This window comes from Sinocyclocheilus rhinocerous, unplaced genomic scaffold, assembly GCF_001515625.1.
Source record: "Sinocyclocheilus rhinocerous isolate Xijiao unplaced genomic scaffold, SAMN03320098_v1.1 scaffold334, whole genome shotgun sequence".
Taxonomy (NCBI): Eukaryota; Metazoa; Chordata; class Actinopteri; order Cypriniformes; family Cyprinidae; genus Sinocyclocheilus; species Sinocyclocheilus rhinocerous.
In genome coordinates, this window is record NW_015658500.1 from 21,323 (window position 1) to 42,298 (window position 20,976).

The 20,976-nt window shown below is 40.3% G+C and overlaps 1 protein-coding gene across 1 annotated transcript in view; it reads left to right on the forward strand.

Annotated features, from left to right (window-relative positions):
* The window catches only part of LOC107722173 (BAH and coiled-coil domain-containing protein 1-like), a 38,578-nt gene extending 17,802 nt beyond the window's left edge, over window positions 1-20,776 (forward strand). The window contains exons 12-27 of the mRNA XM_016530426.1: window positions 255-362; window positions 7,012-7,126; window positions 8,146-8,383; window positions 8,513-8,707; window positions 10,354-10,518; window positions 10,630-10,865; window positions 10,964-11,041; window positions 11,907-12,054; window positions 12,185-12,302; window positions 12,443-12,518; window positions 15,158-15,266; window positions 15,438-15,554; window positions 15,683-15,832; window positions 16,702-17,915; window positions 18,011-18,247; window positions 18,337-20,776. Of these exons, the coding sequence (XP_016385912.1) occupies window positions 255-362; window positions 7,012-7,126; window positions 8,146-8,383; window positions 8,513-8,707; window positions 10,354-10,518; window positions 10,630-10,865; window positions 10,964-11,041; window positions 11,907-12,054; window positions 12,185-12,302; window positions 12,443-12,518; window positions 15,158-15,266; window positions 15,438-15,554; window positions 15,683-15,832; window positions 16,702-17,915; window positions 18,011-18,247; window positions 18,337-18,546 (3,514 nt within the window). The 3' untranslated portion in view covers window positions 18,547-20,776. The remainder of the gene's footprint in view (window positions 1-254; window positions 363-7,011; window positions 7,127-8,145; window positions 8,384-8,512; window positions 8,708-10,353; window positions 10,519-10,629; window positions 10,866-10,963; window positions 11,042-11,906; window positions 12,055-12,184; window positions 12,303-12,442; window positions 12,519-15,157; window positions 15,267-15,437; window positions 15,555-15,682; window positions 15,833-16,701; window positions 17,916-18,010; window positions 18,248-18,336) is intronic.
* Window positions 20,777-20,976: the final 200 nt, after the last annotated feature.

The following is a 20,976-nucleotide window of genomic DNA, read 5'->3' on the forward strand; positions in this document are numbered from 1 at the left end:
CGAACTCACTTCGATCCTTCAGGACACACACTCTCACAGTCTCTCTCTAGGTCTTTCTCTGTCCCCTCGCAACGCTCTGCTGAGACCACCCAGTGTGTGCTGAGCCCTCTTTGCATAAGCCTGAGCTGTGCTTAAGTCTTTCCTCTAGTCCACTCTCACAATTAGGATGGCTTAGTGTTTCGTTCCATTCAACATCATTAATGTGAATTAGAGTGATTGACAGGCTGTGTGTGTGCGTGTTTGTGTGTTTACAGGAAAGAAGAGACCTCACACAGTCCGGCTCGTCGAGGCCCCGGAAGGCCACGGAAGCGCAAATCCATGTCGGCACCCCTTATCCCCACTGATGCCCCTAAAAAAGTCAAGTGAGTGTTTCCTTTTGAGCTTGTTTCACTGTTCTTACAGACTCTACATGTTTGTGAGGGCCAAAATCCTGAAATGCAGTACAAATGCAGTACAACTGACTTGCAGAAACCTTCCTTGATAGACGAAAGGTTCATGAATTGGCCAGATTTTGTTTTAATTAAATGTATTGATACAAATCTAGGCTGCCATACTTCTAAGAAGTCGAACTTGAGATTTTACCCTGGCAAATGATAAAAAGAACTTACATTTAAAGTGACAGAGGGCCATATCTAGAGATGAGAACAGGATATATACACCTTAAAATCTGCATCTGTGCATGTTTAATTTTTTTTTTATTTTGACCTTCTAATATTTCATAAAAATGGAAAAAATTCAAAAAAATAATTTTTTTTTTTTGATAACCCGTTACATTCATCACAATACAGAAAAAAAAAAATCTGCCACTACTTTCAATGAGACTTTAAGCAATGGCTTAGCGAATACTGGAGTATTCATTACTAGTTAACAAGAATCTTGTTATAATTAGCTTTATGTAAGTGCTATATAAGTATATGGGAGGTTCTCACAAGATGTATACGCTTTATGAGGACTGTTTACACTTAGAATCATATAATCCTGCAGAGCAGTAAATAAAGTGTTATTGTTCTATTGCTCTTTTACAGTAATAATGAAAACAGTTCCACAGTTTCTAGAGCAAGAGAGTTGGGATTACATTAGAGCTTTACTGCGACCAGTAATAAGCTTAGCTCAGGAAACAATTCCTTACCTGTAATAACAGTCTAGATAGGAGATTTTTTGAAAGATTATGTTTGTGAACTCATTTCGTTCGTGTATGCGCAGTCCGACTCTACCACGTATTATGTGTATGTAAATAAGTCTAGAAGGTTCCTATCAGTACATACAAGGCAGAGTACTTAATCAGTGCGAAGAGCTGTCATTAATCATATTTACAACTTCCATTGATTATCTACAAGTGTTGCGACTCCCTTCTAACCCATGACGCGTCTGCGATATTAATTTGATAAAGCGCGGAAACCAATTGCCTGCACCAAGTCAGGGTTTTGAGTTATCACTGATGGATGAGCATTTTCCCCTGAGATACACCTTTGTTTACGCCAGGCCTTAGACATTTTGATAAACTCTGTCAAATCAAGTTTACCCTACCTGATTAACAAAACTCCCATTTTATTACTAGCCTGGTTGATTAGCAGCGTGCTAATGAAAAGCAGGAGCCAGAGCTTAATTACACATGTTATACCCAGCGCACATTTATCCCTGTCGTTAATAAAGCTCCCCTGCCAAATAAAACAAATGACAACTTTCCCCCACTAAAATTTATCCGAGTTGTACAAAGTCATTTTTAGAGTCCCTTTAGGGAATGGCAGAGAGAAGCCGATGTTTGACTTTCTCATCATGGTTTACGTCAGTTTGATGGCAGACAACATGAATTGTTGAGTAATTGAACGATAACTTTTATTGTGGTGTTTGTCAGCATTATTGGATTTGAGGTTATGTGTTGGGTATGTGGGTTTTTTTCAGTCTCTCACTTCTCACATTTGTGTACTAAAAAGTGTAACATCCTTCGGCGTCAGGCCAAATCTGTTTGAGGTCAAAGGTCATTAGACAAGGTTAAGGGTGTTGACGGGTCGTTGTGGCATTGCCAAAAGGATCAAATCCCATCTGAGTGTGAGGAGAGGACTTGTCATGTGATGTGTTCGGGAACACGCTGGGCATCTTGCTCCAGTGCATAATGGAGCATGGGTTGGAGACCTGCATGTACTGCAGATTTTAGACCGGACCACACCTAACCCTGTGTCCGAATATCGTTGGTTTCCTTTGATAGACACTTTACTGTCCCAAGAGGCCATGGGAGTAGGCTTGTTTGACCACTTTTCCAGTAAACATTTTTTAAAAATCATTAAAACAAACAAATAGAAAATGCAAAAAAATTTTTACTTTTGATGCAACCCTGGTGAAGATATTAAGACTTGTTTTCATAGATTATATCTTGAATGCAAGTGTGTTTTATCTGGCTGCACTTTTAGATTGTTGCACTTTTTGAATTGTTTATAGTGTTTGTGCAGACAAAATACACTTGTATTAAAAGTACATTCCCTGAAAATAAGTCATATGTCTTATGTAGTGTTGCTTCTCAGGTAATTTTATTGTGTTCAAAGATTTTTATTTATTTATTTATTTAAAACATGTATTTATTTGAAACAGTTATTTTAGGTTGCAATAATATTTCACAAAATTGCTGTTTTTACTGTATTTTTAATCAAATAAATGCAGCTTTGGTGAGCATTAGATACTTCTTTCAAAAATGTATAAAATATCGTACCATCTTTTAAATGGTACATGAGATACAAAATATCTCATGTACCAAATATTAGGAATATTATTAATATTAATATTAGGAAACTTAAAAATGTGTAAATATTATTCCATTAGCTAACACAACATTAAACCATTAAACATTTTATTTTAAGGAAATTAAATTTAAAGGCATTTAAAGAAAATTAGGATATGTATACATTTTAAGCAAGTTTGTTTGGTTTAAAATTACAAAACATATACTATTCAAAATGAAAACAAATCATATTTGGACACTTCATGGTTGTCAAATGGTTTCCTGCATATGAAAACACAGCAGAGTGCTCATACGCTGGGATTTATGCCGATATATATTCATTTGCCGGAATGATTGAGGGTTTCAATGGTAGCAACATTCAGCATCTTTTCCAGTGAAAGAATGCCAGAATTTGATTATTGGACTGTGAAGGAGACCATGGCAGGAACACTCACACACACATGACCGTTTTCTCTTGCTCTCTTTTGCTGTCCCACCCCCCTCTTTTTCTCTCTCTTCTTGATGATTGTGTCTTGCTAATCAATGCCCTTCCCTGAATAGCATTACTGTGTAATCCTGACCTCTTTGAGGGGAAGGGGTTTGTAATTAGAGGACTGTGAATTCTCCTACCAGCATACTCGCTCAAGTACACATACACATATGCACACACACACACACACACACACACACACACACACTCTCTCTCTCTCTCTCTCTCTCTCTCTCTCTCTCTCTCAACAGCAGGAATGTGACATGGAGTTGACACAAGGACTAGAGGGGCCTTTCGGGGTCAGGAGGTCAGAAGGTCGCCTTTGGGTGGTGACAGGCAGAGCGGAGAGGAGGGCGGGGGCTGTCAGCTCTGCTCTTTAATAGACGCCCAAGCCACAGTCCTCATCAAGCTTAAGCAACCGCACACCAAACCCTGCCTCGGACCTGGTGTCGGGTTACTAATCAGGTTTCCACGGTTACCTGGTTTCCCAAGCCTTGGGGGTTTTTGAGACTGTGGCATTTAAATGCAGTAGAAGTGAATCGGAGATGCACACGGTCTGGGAGAAAAGTACCTCTCTGCTACAGACCAAAGCTTTATTCTCTGTTTTGACAAAACAGGGCCTTTATTAAGGCCCTTAACAACTTCATAAGGCTGTAGTTGAGGATCTGTAGATAGATACACTTGTGCCACAAGGAGGAGAGAGGGAAGTGCACTCAACACTCTCTTTACTCTGTTCAGAGCTGAACAGTTTACTCTTGGTAATGCTTTTGTTCTTTAAGATATTTTCTACAGTTCCCATCAGTTTTGTTGTGCTCAGTGCATCGTCTCCCAAAAAACAATAATTAATCTCCAGGTGTCTTCTGAAGGGGGGTTTGGAATAGGGATTTTGGGTAATATGGTAATATGATGTTTTTGGATGAATTTATCGGATGCTGATGTGGAGAATGGGGTGTAGATGGGCATGTTCACGTTGCATGTAGTTGTTGGTCGATAGAGGTTAGTGTCCATTGATCCAGCTCCGGTCAGTCGAGTGACTCCCTCTGGATTGCGCACTCTCTCTTTCTCTTCTTTCTTTCACTTCACTACATCAGTTGTTCTCATTTGTGTCCACTTTGATCTTGAACTATTTCTCTTTCTCTGTAATATCGTTTGGGTGTGCTTCTGGCTTTTGTAGTTTTGTTCAAGCTTGCAAAATTGCATTTGTCCATAGTAATGCTAATTTTCATAAAAACTTTTATTTACACAAATAAATTACAAATTTATATGTAAATACAGATATATAAATAATGTGTGTGTGTGTGTACACACACACACACACACACACACACACACATACTACCGTTCAAAAGTTCTGGGTCAGTTGGATTTTAGCATTGACTCATTAAATTGATCAAGTGACAGTGAAGACTTTTACGTTGTTACAAAAATGTCTATTTCAAATAAAGGTTGCTCTTTTAATCATTATATTCATCAAAGAATCCTGAAAAAAAATCCATCACAACTATTGAGCAGCACAACTGTTTGATGAGAATAAGAAATGTTGCTTGAGCACCAAATCAGCATATTGGAATGATTTCTGAAGGATCATGTGACACTGAAGACTGGAGTAATGGCTGCTGAAAATTCAACCGTTGGAAAATGTATATATTCAGATATTTTAAATTGTATTTATATTTTTACAGTAATACTGTTTTTACTGTATTTCTGATTCAAGTAAATGCTTAGGGATCATAAAAGAAATTTATTTATTCAAAGAAATGTATTTATTAAATATCTATATTTGCAGATGTGTATTTGGCAACTTTGAAGAGCATTAGACTTTTTCATATTAGGTCTGAAAACCCAATTTCTATATCTGAATTTGTAATGCATTCTAAGAAAGTTGCAGTGTACAAATCTGAACGACTTTTTACGCACAAACATGTTTGTAGACCAGAACTTTTCTGCTGAGGATTTTGGACCATGGTCTGTGTTTTTCCATCCATCTGTCCTGGTCATATATCTGTGCCTCTCTGTCTCTGCGGGATCCTCCCTCCATCTCCAGATAAAGCAGGAGCTCTTTGTATTGAGGAGGAGGCCTGGAGTCTATGTGTTGGGGACACTGATTCTTTCTGACAGCACCAGCCAGAGTAAAGGGCAGACAGCCGGTGTCCAGACAGCTGAAAGGAAGAGTGGAACACAACACAGGCAGTGCTGGGCCTGTGAAGTGAATGTGTATACGAATGTGTGTCTATGTAAGCAAATGTCTTCACGCATGTATATATGAATCATACATTTCTGCCAGGTCTTCTTCTAATTGGTTGAGTAATCCTGAAAAATCATATGTATTTATTTTGGTTTGATGTATTTATCCTTCGCGAATGCATGCCAAACTATGCTTCTTCTTCTTCAGCAGCCTTTTTATTTAGCTGCGAGGTGTATGGAAAGCCAAATGCTCCAAAAGTGGGACGAGACTGTGCTATTCAGCTGAGCAAATTATTCAGTATTTCATTATTCATTAATTAATTATTTTTGTATGAATTATTAATGACAAATTATCCATGTGTGATCCAGTGGGCAGTGCAGATCGGTTCTGCGCGGATCAGTGCTGCACTATTAGTGGGTCACGCAAGTAAACAATCCGCCCAGTTGGGACATGCCATGCAAATTTTATGGTGCAGAATTATATGATATATAAATGAGGAGATGTTGCCGTGAGCAGTTTTTTAAAATGAGAATTTCTGCAGAATAGGAACATGACACCTTGTAACAAGTGTATATTGAAAAATGAAGGTTTTCAACCTTACAGCTCTTAACATCATACACATCATTAAGGTAAAAAATACATTTTAACTCAATGTAGTTGCGCAAAATGCAGTAAACATCAAGTACAGTAAACAATGAGGCAGTAATTGATTTATGCATACTGTGGTGCATGCTGGGAAACAGTCCAACATCCGACATCGCAGAAATCATGGGGTCAATTTGGTGATGTGGCACCTCGATTAGCAAGAAAAATTAAAAATGTCTTCATGGCTTGATTCGGGAGTGACTTTGCGAGTGACTGACTATAGCTGTCACTAGGACACAGAAGGGAGGCTGGAATTCACCAACCACACGTCGACATGGCTTCCAACACTCACATGCCAATCATCCCGGTGACTGACAGGCCAGCTGATGTCTGCGCCGCCAACCCCCGCCCCGAGCACGACTAAGGTAGCCTGTAGCGGGGTTTGAAGTAGCTGTCTGCTTCTCCAGAGTAAAAACACTGATGCTTACACAATACAAAACAAGAGGCCGATTGCCGCAGAGTGAGTGTATGAGCCTTATTTCAGTGTAATAGGTCTGCTAGATGGTTGGCTACACACACACACACTCACTCTTGTTGCCCTCCTGAAGGCCTGTGCATTGTGCTGCTTTGTGCAGGAACAGATGCATTGATATGGTAATAAGACAGAGAAGGTTTTTTTTTATTAATGTAATGCTGGAATTCACAGCCCCAAAACCATTGGCACAGAGTGGAAAAGGAGTAAGCAGAGACGGAGAGACTGAGACGAGGGAGAGCAAAAAAAAGAACAAACAAAATTATGAGTGGGAGGTTGCTTTACCAGCACTTCTCTCAGATATTTCTCAGTTTGGCGTCAGATCCCAATTTTTCAAGCGTGCAGCGGGGAACCAGGCCCCTGCCTCTCCATTCATCAAAGCCTGAAAAAAAGGTTATTAGAGAGCCACAGAGAGGGAAGGCAAGCCCTTCGCTCGCCTCTGATCTCTCCTTTTCATCCTTCGTTCTTCTCTTCCCTCATGAATACCTCTCTGTTGTGATGGACAGGTCGGCTGGAGCGGGGGCGGGGCCGGGCCTGCTTACAGCAGAGGACTTGACTGGAGGCGGAGACAGGAAGAGGAGGATGACCAGTAGCCCTTACCACCATCTCAGTAGCACACAGGTTTGTAGCTAATCGCTCCTAAACTGCTGAAAAACATGTGTTATGTTTTTGGAAATGTCATCTTAAATATGCTGTTATCGTGACACTCAACACTGTTTACTGTGTGTTGGGTAGTTGGCTCTCTGTCACATGGTTAAATATATGTAAAAAAGAAAGACCTATCACATTTTAGCATTTAGCTAAATGCAAGAAAAAGACCAGACACAACTCAGTGTGCAAATATCACAATTATGTCATTGCTGTCAGGTAGATTTTGAATGTCAGATATTCTAAATATTTTTCAAACTTGAATTTAAAATGAATTTAAATAGTAAAGTAAATTCTTGATGTTTTTTGAAATGTCACCTTAAACTTTGCTATTATCTTGACACTCCACACTGTTTTCTGTCAGTTTGGTCAGTTGTTTGTCTCCCATGGTTAAATACATGTATAAAAATAAAGACCCATCACAATTTAGCATTCAAATTAATGCAAGAAAGACACCAATCACAGTTTATGTTATCGTTGTTGGTTTGTTTTTAAATGCCAAAGATTTGTAGTGTAAGTCATATTTTTAAATTTGAGTTTTACATTTCTTTAAAAAATAAAGTCAATTCTTACTGTTTTTTTAAATGCCACCTTAAACATTGCTGTTGTCATCATGCTTAACACTGTTTTCTGTCTATTGGTTAGTTGTTTTCTCTCTTGAATGGTTAAATACAGGTAAAAATGTAAATACCCATGACAATTTAGCATTCAAATAAATAGAAGAAACAAGACCAATCACAAGTCAGTTGGCCAATATCACAGTTATGTCACCGTTGTCGGTTAGATTTTAAATGCTAAACATTCTTAAACTGGAAGTCAAATTATTTTAAATTGAATTTTAGTGAAAGAGACAAGCATGCGGTTATGACACAATTAAAATTTTTATTGAATGATTGGTTGAGGAACATCAATACAGTGCTGCCTTGCAAGCATTGTAATAGTGCAACTCAAATTTTGCGTGTGGTTTAATTCTCTTCCTATCTTTGTTTCAGATGAAGGCTCACTGTAGACCAAGAGGCAGGCCAAGACTGCTGAGCACAAAGTTTAAACAGAAAGCTTGCTCACAGCTGAAGCAGAAAGCCAAAGCCAAGCATGGATCGAGACTGGCGAACTTGTTGTGTCACAGAGAAACCAATACACCAAGCGCTATTACAGAACATCTGTCCCGAGAGCACAGTGGAAAAGAAGAACACACACATAGTAGTAAAACTGGAGAGCACATTGACACAGGTAAACAATAATATATGCTTGATGTATATGACACAAGTATTTGAATTGCATTAATATGTAGATGACTTTAGATTATTTAGAATTTTTTGCTGTACCAAGGCTTTGATGAACATTTTTTTTCTGTCCCAGCAGGCAGTGGGGCAGCAGTCCACCAGGGATCAGATGGGAAGGGGACTATGATGAGAAGAGGTGCAAGGTCAAAGGCCATCCTGAGCTCCTCACTCCTGCCTACCCGAACTCAGCAGCTGCTATGCAATACAGCTGTGACCTATAGCAAGCTGGAAGCTACCGAGAAGGGCATCTCTCCCTCCGACAGCGACACAGGTGAGTTATGGGCTGAGAGAGATGCATCCCACCATGACGATCAGCGGATCCTCTCATTTCCCTGCTCAACTGTCATGGCATTAAAAAAAATGAACGACACCTCCTCAGGCATGCATTGGGTAAAACCCAATCCGTACTGCTAGCCTGCGTCATGCTGTGTTCAAGAATGCCACACCTACAGGGAAAAAAGAGATACACTCCCACCACTGCCCCAGTTCTGCTACATGTTTTAGTTCACATTCCCTGCAAACACACTTCTGTAAGTGAACAAAGTGGAGATGAAATAACACTGATAATGAATGTTAATGTGAGCTACGCCTGAGGTTGAGCTAGGCGGTGTTGTCGCCGCTCTGTTAATTGCCCTGAAAGTTATCCTTTTCACATTTCACGAGCTTGCGAGAGTGTTGACGAGTGCCTTGTAAGTGACAAGTGTGTCAGCACTGTGTTGACACCCGACACTGCTGCCACTGTGCCATCTATGCGAGACACATAGCCCACAGATGGCATCTGCCAATACGTATCTGTGACACCGAAGCATGCGAGTATGACTTTGTGTGCGTATATTACAGGTAAAAAAAATTGAAATCACAAATGTATTTGTATGTTTTTGAAAGAAATTCAAATTTATGTGATCAAAAATACAGTACAAATTACAAAATGATAAAAAAAACAGTGCCACAGAAAGCATGAGATGTAACTTTATCTGAATATCTTAATTAACTGACAGCTAGAATGCATAAGGTGTCATTCATGTTACAAACTTATATCAAGAGAGCAATATCATCACTTCTGGGGAAATTGGTACAAAATTGAAATAGAATTTTTAGGCATTCGGGAAACAGTGTTATTTTAAAGATTATTTATATACTATCATAGTATTTATTAACATTTTGAATTAGCTTATTTTATTTTCATATTTTCAGTTTTCAGTTTAATTTTAGTTTTAGTCATTTTAGCTTTAGTAATTTTAGCACTTCTACTTACACTTTATTTCAGGTAGTTGCCAGGTTTCAGTTTCAATTTGATCACTTTAAGGTTTTCATCTAGTATTTATAATTTAAAATTATATAAATCACTTAATGTATTCTTACTGAATAAAAATGTATCCATCTCAAGTCCGCGTATAAGTTTCAGAAAATGTTATACTTTTTTTTCATCTTGGTGTTTCCATTTAGCAATTTGTGTGTAATATCCCAAAATTCATTAGAATGTTTGAAGAACACAATTTATTTGAAATAGAAATACATGTAATCAGTTGCCATTTTTGACCAATTTAATGCATCTTTGCTGACTTTATGTATCAGTTTCTTTCAAAAACATTTTTTGTAGTGATTCCAAAGCTGTGAATCGTCGTGTATGTGTAGCTGTAAACAGGAATCAGACATTAGGGCAGGCACTTGTGGGAAGCAGAGGTCTGGTGGTCAAACCTGTCAGTGACTAGACTTCTCTGACTGCTACAGTTCCTGTGAACATTGACAGTCACAGCCACATTTGGCACCCATTTCATGAACTTTGCTAAATATCGAACAAATCATACAGTGAGAGAAATCGTCAGGCTGTGTTCACCATGACTGATTCAGATGCCCGCTGTGAACTGTAGCCCAGTCAAGATGTCAATGCATTCAATCGATCTATCATTTTCACAGAGGAGGAAGATGACGGCATCTATGACAGCGAGGAAGGGGCAGAGGGCTTCAAGAATCTATCATCTAAAGAGCAACTGTCTGGAGTCGGCCGTCCTTCACAGTGCTCCATCGTGAAGCTTGAGGCCAATCAGAAAGCCAAGAACAAAATGGAAAGACAAGGATTCGGTAAATGTTACATCCTTATTTAATTAGACAGTAGGGATTGACAGATATCACCTTAGTTCACAAACACTAATTTTTCACCGTCACACTTAATGTTTTTTGTGTTCCCTCCAGGTTCTATGAGTGTGTCCGTCAATAAAGAAGAGGTGAAGAGAAGGAAGGCCCCCTGTAGGCCGGCCCTGGTCAGTGCTGACCATTATCACTCAGAACAGGAGGTGGAGAGGAGATTGACTGGCTCCAAGTGGAGAGAGGGGTCAAGGGAGAACACCTTTGATCATACTAGGGTTCTCAAGACCTCACCTACTCCACGAGAAAAGACCACCAGGAAGAGCGCTGTGCTTCTTGGAAAGGTATATCTATGTTTTGTTGCAATACTTCGATAAATAAGCTACAAACAAGGCCTTGTGGAGGTCTTACTGTGCTAACATGTTCCCTATGGTTGTTTCAGAGGAAAAGCCGTTGGTTAGAATTGCTGTCGTCTCAGTATGATGAGATCACATGGAGCAGACGAATCAGAAACAAGCAGGTATGGAATGTGCTCACTTTCCATGAAAACTGGATTACCAGCATGGTCCCTTTGTTAAAAGTCTTTGCTGGTTAGGCTAAGCTAGTTAAAACATCTAGTAGGTATCCAAAACACAATATTTACTGGTGAACAGCAATGCAAGGTACTTCTGAGCTCATTTATTAGAGTTTTACTGAAAGTTGGTGTGATGTAGCGAGGCTGCAGCGTCACATAGCGAATTACCCCCTAGAGGCCTAGATCTGTCTGCCTTGCCCTCTTGGCACCCATAAAAAGTCATCCCTCCCAGAAGGATTATGCAATCTCGCGTGGTTTGTCCTGTCAGGGGCTCTCGTAAATCTGCTCACAATAAAGATAAGATGGGATCCGCCTGCTAATTCCCAGGCTGAATCATGCATTGTCTAAATAAAACAGTCAATAGTTTTGAAAGGATTTACACCATAGGCGTCAAGGCTGTCACCGTCGGCCCTTTGTGAGGTCATCAGCGAGGCATGCGAGGGGACTTTGCCTGCCTAATCAGCGGGCGGGGAAAATCGACGCTCCGCTCAAAGAGCGCGATAGAGAACAAAGACACGCATCATTCTTCACCTTGGCCTCACCCTAGAGACACACTTGTAAAATGAAAACCGAACAGCATCACCCCAAGTGACGAAACCTCCATCACATTAATATATGACAGCTTTTTGAGCAATGTTAAGTACCAAGGGCTGTGCACAAGAATGGACCTGTTAAGGTGCGAGAGGTTATGATATATTTGGATGGGAGTTTGAATGAATGTTGGAGCCCTGAATCACTCTCTCCGGGGCCATTACGGGTGTGTGAGAGAGAGAGAGAGAGAGAGACTCACATGCCATTTCGTGACTGTTAGCAGGCTAAGGGGCGTGCAGTCAGTCGTTTGCTGGAGAGCTTTGCTGCCGATGAGGGATTCCGGATAGATGACAACAGCAGCTTTTCAGAGGGAGAGGAAGAAGAAGAGGAGGAGGAGGAACCAGAGCCGATGGGCAGTGCAGTACTGAGTAAGATATATACAAATAGACATGCATAATGCTGTTACATTTATATGCAACTGGATGCATGTCGAGACAGGATATGCATGTGGTAAAAAGAGGATGCCCTCTCACTTTAATATGTCTTTGTCACAACCAGCCCTGCCCAACTGCATTCTCACCAATGAAATTCTGAGGGATGGGCTGAAAGTGTTAATATCAAAAGAGGACGAGTTACTGTACGCTGCCTATGTACATACTCTGGACCCGCCTGATATGTAAGGCAACAACCCTGTATTTTCAATAAAACATGGATGGATGAATGAATGGATGGGACATTGGATGGAACGATGGATGGATGGATGGTTGATTACATTTAAAATAATTTAAAAATCTTTCTTTATTTCTGTCTCTTCAGCTATAGTGTTGTTGTTGAAGGAGAGCGCAGAAACAGGCAGAGCATCTACTCTCTGGAGCAGCTGCTTCAGGAAGCGGTGAGACCCTTTAAAAAGCTTCTTCAGGGGCTCGTTCCCCTGAAGACCTCCTCCATCTTCCCATACAGGCCTTGGGCCAAACCAGCTCCTCAGGCCACCCTTACAGGCTTTCACAGACCCCTTGTTCTCCCCCCCAGAGCCCCATCAGCTCAAGGCTGAATCCAGCCCAGCTCTGTGACTTTCTCTGCTAAAGCAATTAAGAACATAGCATCTGGGGTTGTGTGAGTGTGTGTGAGTTGGTTGTCCTCCGATAGGCAGTTACTTAGCCATGAAGCGTGTAAACTGCTATGATCGGTGTGTGAGGGACTCTAGTCCAACTTTAGGCATCCTTTCACATTTGTGTCTTTTATTGCTTTTTTTTAATCTCATTGAGCATCAAATTCATCTGTAAAGGATCAGCATGTGGTTGTGATAGAGGGAAGTAGACAACCCAAGGAACTCGCTAATATAGCCTTTTTTAGGCAGTACTCTTCGTTAGCTGCTCCTAATGCGGTCAAGCAGTCAAGTAGATTCTGCATATACAGTTTCACGTTGTGACTGTATATAACTGTTGCTTATTAGTTCTGCGTGGCCCCCCAGGAGGACATACAGAAGAGCATGTTTTATCCCTGTTTTATTTATTTATCTTCTTATTTAGGAACATCTTTGGGGCTGAACTGCAGGTTACACTTACACGCATAGTTTATCTAAGCCGACGGGGAAAAAGGGAGTTGATTACACACCGTAAACCAACAGCTCTTTGTCGGCATGCATTCATTTGAATACATTACATGTGTTGCTTCTCTCATTCATCTCTCTCAGTATCATAGTCTGAAAAAAAGTGTCTCACTGCCTAGGGACCGCCTATCGCAAGCTCTACCCACCCGTCCCCAGTTTCCCTCAAAGACGTATTAATGAGCATGCTCTGTGCAACTCTCAAATTCAGTACAGTACACAAAACATCTGAAGATATCTCTTCTTGATACAATCCACAAGCTGCAACACAAAAAGCTCTTGATTGTTCACAAAATTCAAAACAAAGAGAGGAGGTTGTCATTTGTGTCAGTGTTGTATGTGATTGTGCATAGTTGTGGGAGAGATAAAGCTGGGAGAACAGAAAGAACAAGAGAGCTAATGCTATATTCTCATCGAAGGCTAGCACAGTAAAAGCTTTGACATTGAACGCTACACTCTACTCTAACAAATTAGACTCACCCATAAGCCTTCAGCATTGTTCCTATGTGTATGTTTGTGTATCAGTATTACTGGAACTAGTGTGGAATTACAAAGTAAGTACAGCTCAGGTTTACATAAACTTAGTCAACATGAAACCAAAATTTTCCTTATTTATTTCCTTAATTCTCCATTTTGGTGTGTAAATCCCACTTTTCACAGTCCAATCCGTTAAAAAATCTTTTTTTTTTCTTGATGATGTTGACTTTGAAGGGATAGTCCACCCAAAAATTTAAATGAAACTTATCCTCCTGTTGTTTTCACACCTGTATGAATATCTTTCTTCTATATGTCCTTTGACTTCCATTGTATTTTTTGTGCATGCACTGGAATTCAATGGGAATCGAAACTGTTTAGTTATCAGCTTTCTTCAAAATATCATCTTTTACATTCAGCAGAAGAAAGAAATACAGAAGAATACACATTTACAATGACTTGAGGGCAAGTAAATGATGACAGAATTTTCATTTTGGTGTGGAATGTACACATTTTCATGCACAAACAGGTGTTATTTCTTACATTGGATTGCACACCTATGTTCCCATTCTGTATTACTGACCATTTTCTCTGGACTTCAAGATGAAATTTGTCATATCTGCACCAAGTGAATTACATACAGTATATAATGACTGTATTCAAACAGGTTGCCTAAGCATTGCCATTGGTCAGATAAACAGATAAACAGTCATGTCCCAAACGCATGTCATTGGTTGAAGCAATGTTTGGGCCTGATTGCACACTCAAATACTCAAACGGGTCTTCTCAAATAGCAGTGTCTTGATGGAGACTACAACTGTTTAAAGTTTTCAGGGGAATCAAACTACAAAAAAAGACACTGCTAACCACTAGCATTAGCCCCCCCAGTGCAGTGATTCCTTCTTTTTTCCTCTGCTGCTTTTAAGACTTCTTATCAGTCGTTTGCTTCAAACACCACTACCTGCATATCCCAGCCAAAAACTTCCCGGATCGCCATTTGCTCTGTCTGCCAGAAAGGCTGTATCTACAGAAGACCCATTTGAACTGGACCTGAAAGAGCCCTCAGTGCATGTGCTCTGTGTAGTGGGAGGGGAGCTGGCAGCCTCACAATAAAGTCATCGATTTAGGCCTTTTTCACCTCTCTGCTCTTTTATTCCATTATTTCAAAGCAGACGCCCCATTCAGTAATGCTGATTTCCTCTCTTTTTATTCTGGTTCAGTATGAGAAACTGTCTATGGGAACAAAATCAAACAACAGAGTCTCTTGAGAAAGGTATACCCATGGTTGTAATTGCCTTACGGGGATGGCCTCAAAGATATCTATGCTTTTGCTAAGTGGACGTCTCATGTTCTGCACGTGTGTCTTTTAACTAAATCAACTTGTTATGCTTGATAAGCTGCCTCTCTGCGAGATATGTAGGTTAATTTTTAAAGTCATCCATGTGTTTCAGGTTTTAGATGTGCAGCCAGATACGGTGGAAATTCTGACAGCTGGAACAAGAGTGTGCGCTTACTGGAGTGAACGCTCCCGCTGTCTGTATCCTGGATATGTCCGTAAAGGTGAGATCATTCTCACACACACACGAAACAAGTCTCCATCAATGTTTAAAAGCAACCTAGATACTTATAACGATAGATAGATAGATAGATCTAAAAACATTTAGAAACATTTTTAACATTACTATTTTTTTATGTATGTGGTTTAGAGCTGTACAGTTGTGTTTTCCACAGGTGGTCCAGGTGAGGAACAGAAGGAGGACAGCATCATGGTAGAGTTTGATGATGGAGACCGGGGATGGATTTCTCTTTCAAATATTCGCCTGCTTCCACCAGGCTACCAAATCCACTGTACGTTTCTGCAGATAAACACATTTCATCTCCAATATAAACAAAGAGTCTAGTGTTTAGTAATGCTAGACATTGTGCCAAGTTTCCATGCTTGTCATTAAGCCTGTGGCATTGTTGATATACTGCAGGTGCAGAGCCATCACCAGTCCACCTGGTCTCACCTAGCTGCCGCAGGAGGAAGACCTCCGCTCTAGAGAAGATGACTCAACAGGCTGATGTGTCCTCAGAGTGTTCCGCTAACACAGAGCCCAGGAAGATTGTTATGAAATCCAAGCCAGGTGCGAGTTGACAGCTGCATCATTCACATTCTTACGGTTTCCCACATTCCACATTGACTGGATTAAAACTATTTTGGGTTACATGTCTTAAACTGATGCTTTTTGCATTCTAAGATTAAAATCTCTCATAATTCACATACATCCATAAGGTGTTATGTTTGACCTGCAATGAAAGAAATAAAAATGTTGTTTCAAAAGGCGTGTTAAGAAATATCTATCGAACAAGTTTCCACAACAGGTTTTGTGATTTATTGTTTTACACACTAATCACAAGGACTGTCAAGGAAACTTGCTGGGTAGATGTTTCTCAACCTGTTTGTCCCTAAGGACACGCTTCATTACTTTTCCTGGTTCTTGTTCCTGGAACTGACACTCCCAAAAAATGATTTATTTAATGTTTGTCAAGAGCCATAAACATCTTATCAGATGTAAGGTTGGTTAATCTGTATAAATGAGAAAGATTTTTTTTTTTTTTGCTCCTTACATTTAATGACCATGTGCAATTAACACATCAGCATTGATGAGATCAGTGCTTGGTTGATTAATGGAATGAGATGTATTTGAATGAACAAATCGATGAAGGAAACTGGCATCAAGGTTGAACGCCACTTAACTATAGAGTCCTACTTAAAGCCCTGAACTACCAGTCCAGCAGCTCTAACTTATCAGATGTTATCTGCAATAATACAACAACATGGAGTCATCAGATGTTCCACTGTCAGGCATATCTGTTTGTATCTGTTTTCACTAAGGGGCTAAAGGTAGTATCGTAGGAAGTGGAGCTTGGAAAATGCAAGTAAGTTATCATTGAATGGAGGGTTGTTTTCCTGCATCCCCATAGCAATACCTTTGTTTGTCTCCCTCAACAGGAAGGCCCAAATCCGTCAATGCATTATCAAAGAGCTGTGCATCTGAGAATGTGACTGGAACTGCGTCCCCTCTTCTTGGCTGGCCGGTTGCTGCCATGTCCAGGAGGAAACCCTCCATGGATTTGTTCCAGTTTAATGGGTTAACAATGAAAGCTCTGAGGGGAAAGGAGTCAGACATGTTCCCCTTACTTAGCTGTACCATGACCACTCCAGCCAAAGGCATATTCAGCACTTCCTTTGAGGTGGACTCCTTCAGCAGCATTGCAAATGGTTGTACTTCCTTTGGAAATCAGCAGTTGGCAACAGGTCTGCCTCTTAGTCACAAGGGCGTCCCTGGATTACGGGGTAGAAAGTCAGGAGACAGGAAGGAATTTCTGGTCAAACTGGACCACGAAGGAGTAACGTCCCCCAAGACTAAGAACGGAAAAGCATTGTTGCTTCTTGGAAACCCAGAGGTACAAAGAGGTGGACGAATGGAAAAGGGCTTTGGGGCCAAAGGAAAAGGAGAACTGACCTCAACAATGGGCTATTCCCAGTCTGTTCTTCTAGTCAAAGATGCCAAAAGGAACAGTTGCCATCTTCTCAAAAGTTCCTCAGACATGTGTAAACACCCTCAGGGTCTCGGGCTTAGTGAATATGCAGATTATGGGCCAAACTGCCACAGCGACTGCCTAAGCTCCTATTCAGATATGGATGAAGATGAAGACGAAGAAGAAGATGCCAGAAGGGCAGCAATGCACACCTCGGGACGCTTTCTGTCTCGTCTTTCTGTTTCATCATCATCCTCAGGGTCCTCCAGCGCATCTAGTTCAGGCTCATTGTCTAGCTCCAGCATATGTTCATCTGACAATGACTCGTCCTACAGTTCGGATGAAGAGGAGGCATCACGGCTTCTGCTTCAGGGTTGCCTTTCTTCTCATCACACATTGCTTCAACAACAACAGCAGCATCCTGAACCTCCGAACGCCCCACCACGACACACTTTCGGAGCCAAAACGTTGACTATCTCGAATTCAAAGACTGCAGTCAGTAGTACTACAGGAAAACCTCAGAGGAGAAAGGAGATTGCCAACAAATCTTCCTCTGTAGTGCAGTCCAAATCTTCCAAAGATTTCCCTAAAAAACAGAAGATACCATCTTCAGAGGGTCCACCCAACTCATCCTCATTCATGCCAGGAAGGCAGCTGTGGAAGTGGTCTGGGAACCCCACTCAGGTAATTTCTTGTCCCAATTTTTCTGTTTTAATGCCAGTCCAAAATGGTTGTAGTTTCTGAAAGAGTCCCTTAAACTTTACTTTTTCTGTCATCAGAGACGGGGTTTGAAAGGAAAAGCCCGGAAGCTCTTCTACAAGGCCATTGTTCGGGGGAAAGACACCGTCCGAGTTGGCGACTGTGCAGTTTTCCTCTCAGCTGGTCGACCCCATCTCCCCTTCATTGGTCGCATTGAGAGTCTTTGGGAATCCTGGTCCAGCAACATGGTAGTCAAAGTAAAGTGGTTCTACCACCCTGAGGAGACTAAGCTTGGAAAAAGGCACCGGGATGGGAAGGTACAGTAGTCACCAGAAGTCTTGTTTGGTTTTGATTGACTTTAGGTAGATATTGCACACCTAAACCTACTTTTCTTCTCTCTTCACAGCATGCCCTGTACCAAAGTTCCCATGAGGATGAAAATGACGTCCAGACCATCTCCCATAAGTGCCAGGTGGTAAGCCGAGCTGAATACGAGCGCCTGAGCCGTATCAGGAAACCCAACAGCAACAGTCAAGATCTTTACTACCTGGCTGGAACCTACGACCCCACCAGTGGCCAGCTGGTGACGGCCGAGGGAGAGTCGATCATCTGTTAACGTTAGAAAATGGCTGAATCCACTACTGAATGAAATCGTGAGATACAAGAAATGGCTGATAATCAGGCCACTCTTACAAAACTAGCATGATATAGAAAGTGAGTTTAACCCACAGCCATGGGTTTCTGCAGCCACTTTCATCTCTGCTCTTGGAGAAACAGTAGATTATTGAATGGATTGTGGGGAGGACAACTCGTGGTGATCACTCTATGAAGGTTCCACAGACATGGAATGATTTTTTTTATCTTTTAGTGAAAAAGGCACTGGACTCGTTCAGAGTAGGATATATAGACTGACGAACATGAATCAGAGCTTAAAAACACTGACTGTATTTTTGGATTTGTGGAAAGTTGTGCAAACTGATGTCCCCAGGACTTTTTGATATCCTAGCAGGACCAAATACACTGTTACTTTGAGCTGTGGTATGATCTGTTTGTTTGTTTGTGTCTTTGCATGAGAGGAGATGTGAATGAGAGGGTAATTTTTTGCTGTATGCAAATATGTGAACAACCATGTTTGTATGTAGAGATCAGCCACAAAAAAGACAAACCAATCAAACAGGAATGGGCGTTAACCTGGAGATTAGAGGCCTAACTGGTGTTTTAAATTGAATGATGCTTTCACACGTGTACAGTCTAATGACCTCTTTTGACAATACCAGGGATTTTTTTTTTTTGTTCTTTTTATTTTGGCGCTAATGATTACGTCAGTATATTAGGAAGTTGGTTTATGAGCAAACAAAAACAAACACAGACAAAAAAACAAAAGGAATGTTTTTCCAGTCAAGCCATACACTTCTGTACCTCTTGCTTATCCTCTCATTCAGGTGTATAGTTGTACAATTGATTTATTTGATGTATGTAAATATATAAATATATATTAAAAACTACAAACTGTAAATATAATATAAATGAAGAGAGAACTCTATTCCTCTTTATTGCTCTTGCTTGTGTTATTTTTTTATAATGAATTAACTGTTCTGATTGGGAGGTTTGTTTTGGGGACAGGCATGATTTGTGAGACCTTAGTTACTGAATACCCTCTTCACTGTTGTATAGGAGGGAAGGGAGGGTTGGGAGATGTTCTGCTCATGGAGCAAACAGTAGAACCGACACAATGCAGTCCAGTCAGAGGAAACAGGCTGTCTGTGTACGCTCTTTCATCTTTCTTTTGGAGTTTGATTTTGGCTTTGAAAGAATGGTTTGTTTCTATTGCAGTTCATCGTCTTTGTGTGATCTAATTGGTAACAATTTGCGTAAAAAGCTAACACTCTGTAGTTAAAAGTCCCAGGTCCGTATAGCACATGTGGAGGTGGTTTTACCGTCCGGAAATTCTTTTTAAATACTGTCTGAAGGAATCTGGCCTCCAAAATGTCAAACCAAAGTATGTCCTTGGAATTACTATACTTCCAGCTGCAATAAATATGTAGACTGAATCATAAACAAGGGGCACTTGCAATGTTTTTGCCTGATGTACTTTAGATGACTGACAACTAATTTTGCAGATAGCTTTCTAAATGCTTTTGTGTTTGAAAACAGCTGAAATGTTCTCACAATATTTCAGCAATGTTGTAGCTAAGTGTCGGCCAAGGATTTTATGTCTGCAAGGAGTGGGTATGGAAATGCAAAGAGTGAACAGACGCTTCCAGCACTTGAAGCCTCCTGCTGTCCTGTGTCACATGATCATGAAGGACAATCATAACCTGTAAGTGAGAGCAGTTTAAAACAGATCTAATCTAAAATATTGCCTCTTGTCACTTTTTCTTCCTGCTTTGCCAAAAATTGTTCTGTTTGTTTTTTTGTTTTCATTGTCAATGTTGTACTCTTATTTGTTCAATATGCAAGCCTGTACAGATTGTTCCGTGTTGGAATTGTGAAAAAGGACAGATATGCCTTTCAATCCTAAAGGATGACTTACTTTTTTAATGACATTGTTGCTGTTACACTGCAGAAGCTAAAGCTTTAAGAAATCTGATGTGAAAATAAATGTAATGTCACTTTCTGGGTCTATAAAAAAAGAAAAAGAAAATTTGTATTTTTGTAAACAAACACTGGATTCAACGCTTGATATGGTAGCACTGGCACCACCAGCATGCCAGGAAGTTGGCCAAGCCTCAAAGGAAATAGAATCATTGTGTAACCTGAATTTAAGACCCACTTGGAACTGATTTTTACGGTTGATGTTCTTTTTGACCTTGTGGGGAATATAACTCTAAGATATTTCCACTGTTAAAACATGTTATTTATCTTAATTTTATTGCATTCGTGTTGCATTTAATTAAAAAATAATAATCTAAATTACCATGCCTTAGTGTATTTTATTCAAGCTTGTTTGATAAATGTATATTGAAATCATTGATTTACATGAATGTATATGCATTTTATATTAAACTGTCTATTTAAATTTTCACCTTAACCTGATTAACTGTCT